Genomic DNA, 16,525 nt, shown 5'->3' with positions numbered 1-16,525 from the left:
TAGCAGAGTTTAACAGTACCAAACCCCCCGCCCCGCTGCCGCCATTTATGAGCGTTCCCTTCCAGGCTGCTGCTGAATATATGAGCTGCTTGGACAACAACAGCCTGCAAACAGAAATCATCCATTGGAGCCGTGAAAGCATCTATTGGTCATAATACAACTTTGCAAATTGATGCAGTTCGCATTTACATTCACCAAGGTGAGGGGGAGGCGAGCTGAAGAAGGGAAGGGAGCACTGTGTAAATTATTTTTACACCCAGCACACATGGTAGTGCATGCATGCACTTAGGACGGATAAGATGCTTGTTAAATACTGCCATCTGGTGGACACCTGTATACTGCATGATAGGCTTAGGGACCTTTCCTGTACACCGGAGTGCCCAAACTTTCTCCTATAATGGCCACATAGTAAAAAACCGAAAGGATAGAAAGGCCACTTTGATAGAAGATATGATATATATACTATATAAGATAAAAAATATATATAAAAGACCGCATCAGCTTTGTCATATAGTTTAAAAAAAGCCTTAATCCCCATTTTTGTTTTTATTTCCCCAAATACAGTACTTCAACTTTCCATCCATGATAAGCGGGTCTGCTGGAGCCTATCTCACCCTGGACTGGTTGCCAGCCAACCAGTGCAGGGCACATATACATAAACAATCATTCATACGCACCTCCATACTTATGAATTAACCTAACATGCAGGTTCTGGGAATGTGGAAGGAAAGTGGACTGCCCGGAGAAAACCCACGCAAACTCCATGAGGAGAATCGAACCCACGTCTCCCCGATCTCCTGACTGTGTGGCTACATGCTAACCACTCCAACACCGTGCGGCTGTCCTTGTAAATCTTATTTTATGACCTTATGCCCCAACCAGTCCAGGGTGTGCTCCGCCGCTAGCCCAAAGACAGCTGGGATAGGCTCCAGCATACCCGGTGTAGAAAATCTTATTCCCATAATAAGTTGACTTTACCCTTGACCTAATTTTCCACCAAATGACTTTGTTTTGTTTCCATATAACTGTCCAAAATGTACTTTTTCTTTCATATTTCAACTTGATACTACTGTATTTAAATGATGTTATCTTTCCTCATAACATTTTGACACAATTTTAGTAAAATTACTGTTGATTTTTCAATTTTTTCTGTTTTTTTTTTTGTTATATTTTTAGAATGTGCCATTAGAAAATGGCCCCTGAACAACTTTTTGGACATCCCTGCTGTAAATATACCAATCAAAACACACACACTCACAAACCAACAATCCATACAGCATCAGAAAAAAAAAAATCTGCCTTTACAAAAGATAATAATGCTCAATTTTGAGAGGCATACATGTAACAACTTATTCAGATCCAAGACTGTAACCACTGTTACATTAAAACCTCTAAATGAGCTTATTATGGTTATCATAAATGCAGAATTGAAACTCATTACACGGGGTCCCTAATGTAGTGGCTCATAAGAGTATTCATAATTACAATACAACTCAATTTTCAACATCACATTAGTAATTTTATTTTTGTCACGTTATCGACAAGGACAATGACAATGACGTCACAGCAATACTGACGCAAGCAAATCTATTTTTTAGGTGTTGCAATTATAACGTCCACAGCTAGATGGCGGTGTTAGCCTTCATGTAACACACACCGCCTTCCCTTACCCCCTCATCACCTGACCACCTGCTGAGCTCCTTTGTCCTATCACCTCTCCATCCTTATCTTCCGCCGCCTCCTGTGGGTCTTGTCGCCATGGCGCCGCTTCCCTGTGTTGCTCTACGGCGCGGCCACGGCCTGGGTTTCCCCTCCGGAGGTGAGCAGCTGTATCAGGCTTCCGGAAGCCGGCCTGCCAGTGCCGGAGGCCCACTTGAAGAACATTCTGCAGCAACACCCAGGAAAGGTCAAAGACAGTGGATACCTTTAGAGCACCTTTGAGGGACCTCACTATGCTGTAAAGGTCCCCAGCCGACGTAGTAAAAAGCTTCTTGAGTATTGATGACGTCTCGTTGAGGGAAGAAGCGATTATGGCCGTCTTTTTCCTGACAAACGACATCAGCCTGTTTTTTTCCGCGCCATCGACGCTGCTGCTTTTACGACAAATCATTCGTCACGTGCCAAGGTCAGAGCGGTAATAAAAAGGACAATGATGAAGCGATAGTCGTCGCCTTTCATTTCCCGCCATGCAGATGCGGTTTCTATTTGCGTCCCCTGTGTGGCAGATGCTGGCCTAATCTAATCTGCTGTGTCTGATGCTCAGGCCGTGCGCTCGCACAATTACAATGCATGTTTACTGACGCGCAAATTGTGTTTCGTTCACCACCTTTGTCTGAAATAACATGTCATCGGTCATGGAACATTTTGGAAATGTACTTATCTCATATCTCTTATCTCGTATGACACCAGCATTTGTTTATTGAAGATTTCACTAACTTCCAGATAATTAATGCAATAATATGTTTGTTATTATGGTTGTACATGACACAGAGCGCTGTTCAGTAAGCAATATTTAGTTCACCTTTTTAGGTATTTGTGAACGGTATATATTTTTGAAGTGATTATGATACAGGTAATTAATTAATGTGCATTAAAATTACGATTTTTGCCTAGTAATTTGTTATTTCCGATGATTTCTTTTTTCATTGTGTCTTTACTATGATACAGTAATCCTTCGTCACTTTGCACTTTTTGTGGCTTCTCTGCAACACTATTTTAATTAATAATCATTATGATTTATGCTTGAATACGGCCTATTATTAGTCAAAAATATGCATGAGGAAATATAGAAATATAAGGCATAGACAGGACACATCTAAAGACGGTGTGATGATATGTAGTGTTCTCCACTGGTCACTAGGTAATATTACACAATAAAACTAAATTCTGAACCGCTCGTATCACTTCCTGTCTATGTCCCCAGAACACATTTACAGTAACAGACACGAGTATGAGTCCTATTTATGTCTTACTCCCTTCTAATATGTCTACTATATTAGGTAAAATGAGTGCAAATGTTACTATAGGGGTGTTATTTCATGTCTAGAGGGCTCTAATTATGTGAAAGTAGTGGACTAAAACACTGCATTTATAAATAAGGAATCCTACTTACCATGGTCAGGTCAAGATAAATGAGGAATTACTGTTCAATAAAAATGTTCTGATAAAGATTTACCAGAAGCATACTGAAGCATACAGTTTAAGATGTAAATCTACTATTTCAGCTCCGAATACAAATGATGAGCCACTGTTAGCGCACTTACTCTGCGACGTACTCCAGCGACGTCCACGTGCCGAAGTCGGCATCAGGCATGAACTTCCTGTTCATGGGCGTATCCAAGGTAACACTATTAAAAGGAGAGAGAGATGACAATCAGCAGAAGGACAAATGCAATCTGTCTGTGAGGCATAACAATAATTGCTTTATGTATTTTGTAACACTGCACCTTTTACTGCAACATTTATTTACATCATTAAGCAGCGTGGGCACCATGATTGGACACAACTTACTAGATTGTGCGAATGTCCCTAGAGGGTCTATTGAAGCATCACGAGGTGGGAGCGCTTTAAAGCCGCCAACAAAAGCAGCCGCACATTCATGAGGCCAGACAGCATCAGTCATGTGACCCAAAGCTGCAGAAATGCAAGTCATTGGTCTGATACAAAGCAGATGTGACAGCAACATCCCTCTGGGCTGCCAATGTTGTTGGTGGTGTTTGTGTTGGTGGAGCGTGCAGCCAAAAAGAAGACACCGGAGAGATACACCATTTAAAAAAAATAAAAATAACATTGTGGAACATCAATGATGGTCATGTGCATGAGCAGTGATATTCCATTTGCAGCCTTATCCATTGGTACTGTCTGACATTCATTCATTTTCATTTTCTAACAATAGGGTTGCAGGGGTGCTGGAGCCTATCCCAGCTGTCTTCGGGCGAGAGGCAGGGTACACACTCGCCAGCCAATCACAGGGTACATATAGACAAACAACCATTCACACTCACATTCATACCTATGGACAATTTGGAGTCGCCAATTAACCTAGCATGTTTTTGGAATGTGGGAGGAAACCGGAGTACCCGGAGAAAACCCACGCATGCACAGGGAGAAAACGCAAACTCCACACAGAGATGGCCGAGGGTGGAACTGAACTTGGGTCACCTAGCTGTGTGGCCTGCGCGCTAACCACTCTTTGTCCGTGCAGTCCCCAAACAGTCATTTATTTATTTTTTATTTCAGTGTCCTGTGTTTATTATGTGTAGGTCGTGGAGCAAAAATGTTTGTCAGTGTAGCATTATAGAGTGTGCATACAGGGAGCGGGGTTGCTAACAGCCGTTTCCCACCACAATTAGTGGAATCGTTTTTTTAACACTGGTAGTCCTGCAAAAAATGTGTAACGATCACATTAGACGTTACTGATGCTGGAGAGACGCTAAATTGCTAAAGCTACTTACCATTTTTCTTGAGAAACTTCGGACTGTCCAGTCTCTAGTCTACTTCCAGATTGGATTCAGGATCGAACATATATGGCAGTATGTTAAAAGCCAACGTTTTAAAAAGATATATTACCGTTTATCAACTCCTATAAAGTTTATAATTGAACAAAAAGACAAACCCAATGGCTTTAGTGTGTGGTTAGAAGGGGTGCATGATGGGAAATGTAGACTTGAGCACTTACGGCAAGATGGCTACTGCGGTGGCCCCTGAAGGCATCCCGCTGTTTTTGGTGGCCAGACTCTGACACAGCTGGTGCACGGCGGCCTTGGCCATCCCATAACCGACCATGCCTGGGGGTAAATGAGCGTAAATGAAGACAACACCAGGAGAAAAAAAAAAAGAAGTCACCTTTTTCTAATGTACATTAGATATAAGACCCCATCATTATGTGTTTCAATGACACCCCAGCAGTGAAAGTTTGCAGAATCTGGATCCAGTAAGCATCACTCCCTCCGTGCAAAACCGGCTTTCCAAAGAATCCCAAGAATTCCGCCTAGTGCCGTCTCATGACACGCTAATAAAGAAGGAGCCAATGGGAAGAAGGGGAGTTCTCTTTCGAGTTTGGCTTCCCTAGAAGAGCTGAATGAGTGAAACAAGCGAGAGGTGGCGATCTGACCTGAGGCTAGCCAGCAGATGCAGACGTTCCGGAGTACATCGGCCACAGCTTGGATCCTTGTGCACCATCCATGGTGGATCTAATTGCCTTGTGTGTTTTTGAAGCATAGTCTGTCAATAACAGTGTCTAAAGTGTAAATAACGGGATAAGGGGGTTGTCATGGCCCCTCAACACAAGATGGACTTTGGTCACATGACAGCAAACACATATTTGTTAAACTTTTGCTAAAAAAAAAATTCTTGAAGCCGGTGCCACATCAAAAAAAAAACTTGTTTTCAATTCATATTACTACATGTACATTTATTGAATTGACATTACATACATATTTTGTATACAGTATTTATATTAGTATATAAGTATTTATACAGCACGCCATTGTACCTTATCTGATAATGGCTTTCTTCAAGCTCCTGATTGGCTGAAATAGCTAGGCCTTAATGTGCCAGCTTGACAGCCGAATCATTTTTTTTTCATACACAAAACAATATATTTTAACTTAATACATCATTGCTGTTTCGTGGTTGAATACGGCCTAATATTAGTCAAAGAAATATGCACATTTAAGCAAATTGTATGATTTTTTGGGGCCAACATTAAGCATTTTCAAGCATAAAAATGGCTCTAAGAACTGAATTACAAATATAAGCCATTCAGAAGACACATTGAAAGGTGTTGTGATATATGTAGTACTCTACACTGGTCACTAGGTGTTAGTAATGTTACATTGATGAGACAATAGTCACCGCAGGAAGTAACAGGAAGTAAAAAAAGAAACATCAAGGCACTTGCTCAATGCTAACATGCATGAGTCTATTATATGTCATGTTTATGTCTTATTTTTTATTATGTTATTATAATTATGTTAATGGTGTAAATGTGACTATAGGGGTGCTATTTTATGTCTAGAGAGCTCTAAAGTTTACAAAAAGTATTTAAAAAGGCTGTAAACAGGTTTTCTATGCTCCAACATTAAAGAATGTATGCCTAAATTGTATCGTATTGTATTTTATCAGTACCCCCCCACCCCACCCACCGCATCCGTCAATCTTTCTGCATTTTGTATGTATCACACAGTTGATATTGTCAAATGTAGACTTTTCGAGCGTCACCTCCAGTGAGCTACCTTTTAAATATTTACTTGGCCTGATTTGGCCCGTGTTGGAGAAGAAGCGATCGGTTCGTGGCGAGGTCAAAAAGGAGCAGCTGACGGACAAACAGGCCGATCAAAGCATCGACTTTCTGCTTACTCGCACGGCGCTGCCAGAGAATCCTTTTGCAATTCTTCGTCTCAGTTTGTGGCTTGGATCCATTTTATCGACACCTCTTGCCCTCGCTGTTGTGAGCCTCCTATAAAGGCATTCATTCCCTCAATGATGCCCTGTGGTGCTTTCTATTACACGTGTAATCTGTATTGACAAGCTGGACAACAAACATACACTTTCTGCCCCCACCACCAACACACCACCCGCCCCTCAAAAGCTCAATGGCTGTTACCATGAAGACCACCCGTAAGGATGGCGAGAACAGTAAACAAATGTCTCACCTCCGGTCCCTGACAGAGCGGCTTTGGCCCCCGCCAAAGTCAACAGACCCCCGGGTTTCAGGTGCAGAGCTGCCAGGTGGCTGGAGATGGTGGAAGTCCACACGCTTTGTTTCCACATCAGATCTGTGTTTTTGTATAAATCTAAGAAAACACACAAGTTTTCCACAGAAAAAAAATACTATGAATACTTTGATATTCTAAAAACATCCAATGTAGGTCAACATATACTAAGCAGCTACATAAAAATATATACATAATAAATAAAATACAGTTGGCTACATAAAAATAGAGGCCAGTATTTTTTTCTCAATTATTATTTTATAAACAAGAATCTTAATGAATGCATTTCTTGGTTATCCAAGTAAATAATATTAATGTGCATTTTATCAATCAAAAACGAGCCGTGTGCTGCAAATGATCCCCAAACAGGACATACAACAATGTTTACATTCTCTACTGGCACACAGTAGATGCAGCACGATTCCATGGCAGTGTTTGCTTTTTCTTTGGCTTTTTTTTACAACAGCAGTGAAGCAGTGAGACTCCGGCACCACCGTACTCACTTGTCATCAAACCTACAGTGGGCTGTTTTTATGTTTTACATTGGTTAGCTTCTTTCTACACTTGTGGGGGAGTTAAGAATGTTAAAACATGACTAATGATTGTCTGTACATTCATGCTGGCAGCAGTTTGACCCTGGAACAGATCATTTCCATTATTTCCAATTTCTTTGGCATTGATAGTTGGACTGTTGAATAGTCACTAAAATTAAAAACTATGTATCTTACTAATTACTGTTTATGACCATGATGTGAAACATTGGGGGATTCAAACTTGGGTTCCAACCTTTAGAACTGCAGTTTCCTCCTGCCCATCCGCCCGCCACACACAAAATGGCGTCCACCTTCTGCTCTCCGAGCAGCTGGCCCATGTCTGCTGTGACCTGCGAGACCAGAAGCCTTGTTAATCAGTTCTAGTAGAGCATTGAAACAACACATCTCATGATAAACAAAGGGAGGATTAGTCCTCCCCACTATTTTTCTTTTTTAAAGATAATCTGCATCAGCTGATGTCTGCGGTCACATGGCATCTTATCCAGGCAGCTTGTATTTGGGTAGTATAATAGATGCTTATTAGTATGAATGGACCGTTAACAGAAATAGAAGCGCTTGTATTGTCCTTTAATATAGTTTTTTATATGAGGTGGCAGTAGCTTAGTGTGGGAAGAACCTAGTACACAGGTTCCAGACTTACCATGTTCAAAAACAAGCTGTTGAGAAAAGCACCAAACCACCTTGTATCAGCTCAGAGGGCATACACACCGTTTGTGAGTGTGTGTTTGTGGTGTGCAACACAATGTGTATATACAGTTGAGTGTAAACTGAAATTCCCCTTAAGCAGACCTGGGGATATTTGCGGCAGCAACTCATTTTTTAATGATCCGCAGCATATTCTCACGATGAAATCAAAATTAAGGCCACATTGAAAAGAAAACATGAAAGGCTCCATGGAAAAACAAGCTCTTTTTTTAAATACACCACAGTACTATAGTAGTTAGTGAGATTCAGCTTCAGGGTGCAATTTCATTCTAAAATGCACAATAACCTTTAAATGTTGCAAATGCCAAAAACCTCAAATACGACCGCATGAGAGAAATGCGGAAAGTACACGGAACACAATGAAAGTCTGCGGACGTTGCTGCTTGTCGGCAACCATAAATTGGCATCAGATAATCAGAGGTTTCCGCTCCAGGCAAAACACCTGACATTTTCATGTGTGACTTGAACACAGCAGGCACAGCTAACAGCTGTGAAACTGAATTTCTTTTACTGATTCGAGTTCTTAGGAGTCACTCATGAACGAACAAAGTGAATCGTCTACTTGACTCCCTGGAGTCACTCTCCGTGACGGACACACGTAGAAAAAGTAAAGACAAACAGTCTTGAATGTTTGTCAACCTGTAATTCAGTGAAACTTGAGGCTTTGTCGAGTACCCGTAAGTCAGTGAGTCGGTGTTTGCCAAGCACCTGTGAGTCGTGAGTCAATGAACCTCGAGTCTTTACCCATTAACCATGAGTTGGTGAAACGGAGTCTTCATCCAGTACCATGAGTTGGTGAAACGGCGTCTTCATCCAGTACCATGAGTCGGTGAAACTCTTGATAGTGAAAGTCTTTTTTGGGTACCCGAGTCAGTGTAACTGGAGTCTCAGTGATGAGAAACACTATTCCGTTTTACTGAATCGAGTTCTTATGAGTCACTGAAGTTAATCTGGTATTTGATTCACTGGAATTACTTGCATGAAGAGCATGTGAAACCTGATTGTATCCATGAGTCACTGAAGTTAACAAGTTAAAGGGGACAAGTGCTCGTGAGTCATGATTCAGTACAACGACGGGAGTTTAGAACGACTCGTTCATGACTCGCACATCATAAACGCTTTGGTGGACATGGATGCAGCGCCACAAAGCTATCTTGGTCATCAGTACACAAGCAAACCTCTCAAACGCGCGTTGTCGTTATGCTAAAACACATAATTTAATTACGCTGTTTTGCTTCTAGAACTGGTTATTCCGTGGAACCGCAAAGCTGTCAGCAATCACTCACCTGTCCAGCCTGCTCGCAGAAAGAGTCTGTCAACTTGACAATGACGTTCTCGTTAGCTTCGTCATTGGCAGCCATGTCGATGTTGGCGACCCACTGGTGGGTTAAAAGAAAATACACTTTAATTCAACATTTATTTTAACTCTAAAGTCAGAACACGTTACAAGAGCAGCTAGCTCGCTAGCTAGCCCCGTTTAGCTTGCTGCTAGCATGCTTTCACTCACCCATCCTTTGGATTTGAAATGCTGGACAACCTTGGAGCCCAGTGCTCCTCTTCCGCCGTAAACAATCACCTTGTTAGCTGACATGGTTCTTCTGGGACGAGCGGCCAGGGAGTGAGCCGAGGCAGGACCGGTATGAGGCTAAAGAGTCAAAGCTGCAGGAGGAGGCGTCTCCCACGGGAGAGCAACAGGTTGGTGGAGCTGGACGAGTGTTGCGTTCAGGAACACACCGTAAAGCCCTCAATTTCATTCACAATGTCCGCTTTACGATTATCGTACGCCCACACAAAAGGGAAAATAAAATGACAGTTTACATAACAATATAATCATCGTGAGTAGTATACATGAGTAGTACCAGATGGGTGACGTAACAATCAAGTAAGTATTGTATAAGTAAGTATTGTAAAAAGTAATAGTGGAAAGTGAACGTAGTTAATGAAAAAAAATCCCACGTTGGTATAGGTACCTGAAGCAACCAGAGGTGTTTGATTTTGATTTGTTTGTTCATTCATTCATTTTCTAACGCTTTTCCTCACGAGGGTCGCGGGGGGTGCTGGAGCCTATCCCAGCTGTCTTCCGGCGAGATACACCCTGGACTGGTGGCCAGCCAATCACAGGGCACATATAGACAAACAACCATTCACACTCACATTCATACCTATGGACAATTTGGAGTCGCCAATTAACCTAGCATGTTTTTGGAATGTGGGAGGAAACCGGAGTACCCGGAGAAAACCCACGCATGCACGGGAAGAACATGCAAACTCCACACAGAGATGGCCGAGGGTGGAATTGAACCCTGGTCTCCTCGCTGTGAGGTCTGCGCGCTAACCACTAGACCGTCGTGCAGCCCCTTGTTTGGTGTTAATTAAAAAAAAAGATTAATGATAATAATAACATCCATACATTTTTTTTAAGCTGGAGCCTATTCCAGATGATGTCAAGCGAGAGGTGGGGTCACCCTTTTTCATTCCGGAAAATAAGGGAAGTGAATGTGATTAATGTACTGATTCACTCATTCTACAGTATGATTTCAAAATGTATTAAAAAACAAAGCATGTGACAGGAGGAAGAGGGAGAGAACATGACTTAGTTTGACTTAGTTACTATGGCGAGTGAAGGAGATTATTTCAAGTAAATAGCATGTGAGGAGGAGGCCAGATTGGAAATTACAACATCAGAAGCCACACTGTAAAGTAGTAGTGAAGAATATACATTTATACAAAATACAAAATAGTGTCAGCACCTTGTAGGGACTGAATTGTATTCATTAATTTGAATGGATTTTACTAACAAGCTATCATGTATGTTTTGTATTTTTGCATTGATTTTTTTCCCCAAATATTTTGCAAATGTTGTATATTCCCACTTCCCTGCACAGCACTTTGGTCCAATGTGGTTGTTTTATGGTTCTTTTAAAATAAAGTTGGCTCGTATTGGATCATTTGGTGCCCACAGTGTTAGTTGATGACACAGCAGAGTTGTTGTTACTTTCTGTGCTGTGTCAACGCGACAAGCCTGCTTCTCATGAATAATACACACCATTGTATCCAGGCTGTACTGTATGTCTCACAAACACACACACACACACATAAACAGCTGTGACAAATACATTCCTGCTTTGTGTCATCTTGCATAGTTACAGCACAAATGTGTATCGCCTTCACTTTAGATGACAACACGTCGGCTTTGTTGTTATGTCCTGTATGCAAACTTGAACATTACCACAAACAAAACTTTCTATTATTATCAGTATGTTTACAGTAGGTGCTTTATATTTAATACAGAGCCCTCTGTCCACAAGGGGGTGCAGTCACACCTTAAGTTGTCATGTTTCATGTTAAATTGTACAATGTGCCGAAGGCCAATACTTTGGACACCACTGTAATCTATGTTTATTTCTGTTTACACAGATATTGAATGGCACCTTGAAGGTAGAACGTGAAGTTCACTTTGAAGCATTCTTAAACTGCTGTTAAAGTATAAAAAGAGGTCAATCCCTCTGAAAAGTCTTACCTTTTTTGAACATCCCGTGTGTCCATCTGCTTCTGTTGAGACTGTGGCTTCTTCTGTTGGAATAAGGGTGCCAAAAAAAGCCAAAGAAAAAACAAAACACATGCATAGTTAATGGTTGAATGTATGGTTGCTTATTACTACCATGGTGTGAGTGTCAGGGTTTCAAACTTTTACAGTTTAGTGCGACTTTAGCGGTTTGCACCCATCTCCCCAAACTGTTGGACATATTGAACTGTACCACCTGAGGGTGAGGGTGTTTTTTTTCTGAAAGTTGAGGAGGAGGCAGAACCAGAGACAACACATTCATTACGCGCTTGTCTGCTTGGTGCATCTGCAAGATGCGGGAAGACACAGCTCACACGTCGGGTGGTGTCTGACTGTCAGCAAACATCAAATTAGGCCTGCATTGCCTGCAATGCTCACCGTGCACATGCGGCGGCAACGCCGAGCGTGCGTTAATGACGACAGCGGTGTAGGACTTCTTGCACATGTAGCGGTGATGGCTGCTGACATGTACCGTATGCTGTATACAACCACTGGACACTATATTAGGTATACCCGTGTAATGAGATCCAGTACAAGGATTCTGCCAAACTCGATTTTTGTAACACGCTCCCAAAAGTCTGACGAAAAATTGAGCATTTTTTCCCTCATAATAATAATGTAAATCCAATTATTCAGTTTCAGATTCACAGTCAAAACTTTATTTTGGCCCCATGGCGGGTTACTTTGACGCAAACCTGATTAGTTAGTTAATTACTAGAAAAGGTAGGGTTTACGAACACCTATGGGTGTAGTAGTATAGCATAACCAGGGTTTGTTACATAAGTTTTGGGTACAGTTACGTAAGAAAATGCAACACATAAAAATGCTTAGAGGTTGTGTTGACATCTTTAAAATATGTAGTATACAAGAAAGTGCAATGCTGTGGACTCACCGTTAGATGGCGCTAAAGTTTCACCTTGGGCTAGTTGTATTTCTTGCTATCTTCAGTGCTAAAATATGACACATAATGAAAAAGTACGCCACCAGCACGGTCTTTAAATCTTTTTATGGCCTTAAGTTTTGCTTTACTAATTTCAACTTCCATTTCTTCTGAAGAACGGCGGCAAACTGCTTTCGTTTTAAAATCTATTTGTCTGTTGACATATTTCACCGGCAAAATGTTTGTTTTTAAGCTAGCTAGCCAAAGGCTTGGCTGCACTGTGTTTGTTTACCGAGTAGAAACGTGGTCATGACAGTTAGAGTTCCTATCCTTCACTTAATGTGTTCCGCTTTACTGTACTGAAAATCTAATTAAGAAATTCACGTAGCGTTACATACCTGCCGTTTTAATATTTTGTAACCATTTGAACCAATAGAAGAGAGGTTAAAAGCCATGCTTCATGAATAAAGAATAATAAATAATAAAGAATCTTCGAGGTGCTTTCACTGAATGTTCGGCTTTTCTCCATCTCATATAATGTACCCCTTTATTGTATGTGTCGCACAAACATTACATTCGTGTAGATTCTTCTTTTTCTTCACCGAATGACCTTGCTGCTTTCGAAAATGTGCAGAAACGGACGTCTTTTGTACCGAGCCGCCAGCACCACCACTTCACGTACAGCAACTCATTGCAATTCTTCGTCTACCTCTTCCTGGAAATGACTGTCACGTCGGTGTGCTGTGTGCAGTCTTTCTTCTTTCATCCCTGACAAATGTGTGTGTTGTCAGATAAATGAAATGGACACATTCCAGCAGTCCATCATCTCCCTCAGGGTTTGAATTTTTGATGCTTCAGACATCCCCAGTTTGCTTCTCTCATCACTACCAAGCTCCATTCAATGTTTACTTGGCAGTCGAAAAAGTGGACACTCCAATACTTTTGTCCAGTTGTTAATATCTCAACATCATATCCTACATGCATACAATATGTGTAGTTCCTTGTGCTTTAAAGGTCTTACCTGCTCTTGGTGCAGTCACATTGTATTTTCCTCAGCCAACACTAGATGTCCCCACGCGTCTTTGAATGGGTCACCCCCTGTGGGAGAAGCACACCACACACAGAGAACAGATGATGCTTGGAGTGGTGCTTCAAGCTTCAATGGCGACCCAAACGATTCTAAATTATTCCAACCCTGGGCAAATTTACAGATGAAGGGATTTTTGTACGTTTTGAATGTTTATCTTCTGACTAGAAATGACAAGAAAGTCACAGAATATTTCACTGGAGGTTTTTTCGGTCTTTGATAGCAAATGGGTTAAGCATTTGAAGCATAAAAATGGATAAATGAACTAAAATACTAATATAAGGCATTCAAAGATGCTGTGATGATACAGGATGTAGTATTCAACACTGATTATCCGGTGTCAGTATTACTACTGTAATGTCGGGTGAGACACACAAGCACCAGAGTTGTTTGCCGGAACAACAGGCCTTTATTGCAGGTGTGAATGATCTCACAACAGGAAAAGAGAAAGGAGAGGGACTGCCTCCGACCACCCAGCAACCCCCACCCCTCACAGGCAGGCTAAGCCCCCACCAAAGGCGGGCAAAGCCAATGACAGCCCCCAAAGACCCCGCCCCCGAACACACTATAATCACACGGGCAATACAGTCTTGTCACAAATCTATGTATATTATGTATGTCTTATTTTTTGTTATTATGTCTACTATATTGGGTAATATGATTGCAAATGAGACTATAGGGGTGCTATTTTATGCCTGGAGGGTTCTAATAATGGTCAAACAGTATGATCAAATTACCAAAATATTCAATTTCTAAATAAGGTATCCAAATTTGCGGCATCAAATTGAGTGGAGGACCAGAGGACAAATATAATATATACAAATAATATCTGGACAAATATTGAAGATGACATCATCTTGATGACAAATAAAAAGATAAGACACAACTGGCAAAGACTTGATGCATCTTAAAGTCAGCAACAATAGACAATATCAAAGTGATTAATAAGTTATTACTTCATCTATATCCATAAATCACACATAAGGTATAATGTATATATTTATTCTCAATGTCCTTGCTTTACTTAATGTCCCCACTTCCTCTAACCTATTTAGATGGACTTTTTATAAATTGGCCGTGAAAACAATTCTATTACTTTTATTAAATTGTAGTCTTTTTAAATCATTTTTATTCTCCAGTTTCCCTCACGCTGCGCCATGTCATGCTTTGAAACTTTTGTTTACAAGGGAGGCGTCACAGGGGGTGCCGGCGTAATTAGAGAGCGATTGGAGGTAAGTCGCAGGTAATCAACAGCATCTGTGCAGGTGAATATTGAGGTCTTACTTTCCCGCATGTGAAGAAACAATCACAATGAAGTGGAGGGAGTATCAAGGGTCGGAACTGTTGCATGTTCCCTAGAGCCAAGAGTATCGCGTAGGAGAAGTACGTCGTGTAAGAGTGCCAGTAGCTGTTCCATGACACCGACGCTCTTCGCACGACTAATTAAGTTAAAAAAAAAACAATGAAAAATAACAACGCTGTCTGTTACTTTTGAATCTTTTGATGAAGTTGTTTCACTAAGCCAACATTTTTCACTTGACAAGCTTTCATCTGCTGCGTGATCTCCTCATCAGTCTCCCCACTCTCGCTTAACGGGCAACAATGATAGCAAAACAAGAAATGATAGATTCAATTATGTTTTGTTCTGGCTCTCTGGTTAATTTCTCTGATGAAAGCATCAGAGAAAATGCTTATTCCCTCGCGTCTTAAAAGACAAAAACACTGATTGAGGTTTTCAATAGTGTCAACATAAGTACTAGGATCCTGATGGAAAAGCTATTTCTTTTCAAACTATACAGTCAGCCCTCGTTTATCACAGTTAATTGGTTCCAGACCCGACCGTGATCAGTCAATTTCCTTGAAGATTCCTGATTTGTATATAAAATATTTTTGGAGTTAGAGCACAGAAAACCTGTTTACAACTTTCTAAAACCAGATTTTAACATTATTAGAGCCCTCTAGACACAAAATAACACCCCTATAGTCACCTATATTATTGATGGGGGACTTGGGGGAATGAAGTCATAATCCATCCATCCATTTTCTATACCGCTTATCCTCACTAGGGCCGTAGGGGAATGCTGGAGCCTATCCCAGCTGACCTCTCCGGCGAGAGGCAGGGTACACCCTGGAGTGGTTGAAGTCATAATATGACAAGAAAAAAATTTCAAGTAGTTGTAACATGTAAAAAACAGCTTTAATTTTCTGAGAATGAATTCAAAATATTAAGAAGAAAAAGTTGTATTGTAACAAGAAAAAAAGTCGCAATTTTATGAGTAAAATTGTGTCATTTTAGTAGCACAGAGTTGAAATATTAAATGATTTTTTAAAGTAATGTAATATTATTATATTATTATTGTAATATTATGAGAAGCAAACAAAATGAAGTTGAAGCTTTTTTAAATTAGATTGTAAAAAAAAGTAACAATATTATGGGAATAAAGTCAAAATAATATGGGAATGAAGTCATAATATTCATTCATTCATTCATTCATTTTCTACCACGTATCCTGATGAGGGCCGCAGGGGTATGCTGGAGCCTATCCCAGCTGACTTCGGGCGAGAGGTGGGGTACAACCTGGAGTGGTTGAAGTCATAATATGACAAGAAAAAAATTTTTAAGTCGTTGTAACATGTAAAAAAAAGGTTTTAATTTTCTGAGAATAAATTCAAAATATTAAGAGGAAAAAATTGTATTGTAACAAGAAAAAAGTAGCAATTTTATGAGTAAAATTGTGTAATTTTAGTAGCACAGAGTTGAAATATTAAATAAGGTTCTTAAAAGTAATGTAATATTATTATATTATTATTATAATATGAGAAGCAAACAAAATGAAGTTGTACTTTTTTAAATTAGGTAACAACAATATTATGGGAATAAAGTCAAAATAATAAAGTCAAAATATTAAAGAAAGAAAATGTTATTTACCAAGATTGAAATATTTAGAAGAAAAAACCCCAACCATAAATATGGGAATAAAAGAGTACAGAGTACCCTGAGTGCCCTGCCTCATGCCC

General features: G+C 40.4%; 1 protein-coding gene across 2 annotated transcripts; it reads right to left on the bottom strand.

Moving 5' to 3' along the window:
- Positions 1-1,538: 1,538 nt before the first annotated feature.
- Positions 1,539-12,613, bottom strand: qdpra (quinoid dihydropteridine reductase a). 2 transcript variants are annotated; one of them, XM_058049634.1, is made up of 9 exons: positions 12,433-12,613; positions 11,496-11,548; positions 9,483-9,634; positions 9,262-9,354; positions 7,503-7,599; positions 6,657-6,797; positions 4,679-4,787; positions 3,264-3,347; positions 1,539-1,885 (listed from the first exon to the last, which is right to left on the bottom strand). In XM_058049634.1, exons 3-9 carry the CDS (start codon positions 9,564-9,566, stop codon positions 1,783-1,785), a joined length of 711 nt encoding a protein of 236 aa, XP_057905617.1. In that variant the 5' UTR covers positions 9,567-9,634; positions 11,496-11,548; positions 12,433-12,613; the 3' UTR covers positions 1,539-1,782. The 2 variants fall into 2 exon arrangements, with proteins under 2 accessions (XP_057905617.1, XP_057905625.1); XM_058049642.1 differs by lacking the exons at positions 11,496-11,548; positions 12,433-12,613 and having other exon boundaries at positions 9,483-9,797.
- Positions 12,614-16,525: the final 3,912 nt, after the last annotated feature.

This window comes from Doryrhamphus excisus, chromosome 2 (genome assembly GCF_030265055.1).
Source record: "Doryrhamphus excisus isolate RoL2022-K1 chromosome 2, RoL_Dexc_1.0, whole genome shotgun sequence".
NCBI lineage: Eukaryota > Metazoa > Chordata > Actinopteri > Syngnathiformes > Syngnathidae > Doryrhamphus > Doryrhamphus excisus.
This window is presented reverse-complemented; position numbering and strand designations above follow the sequence as displayed.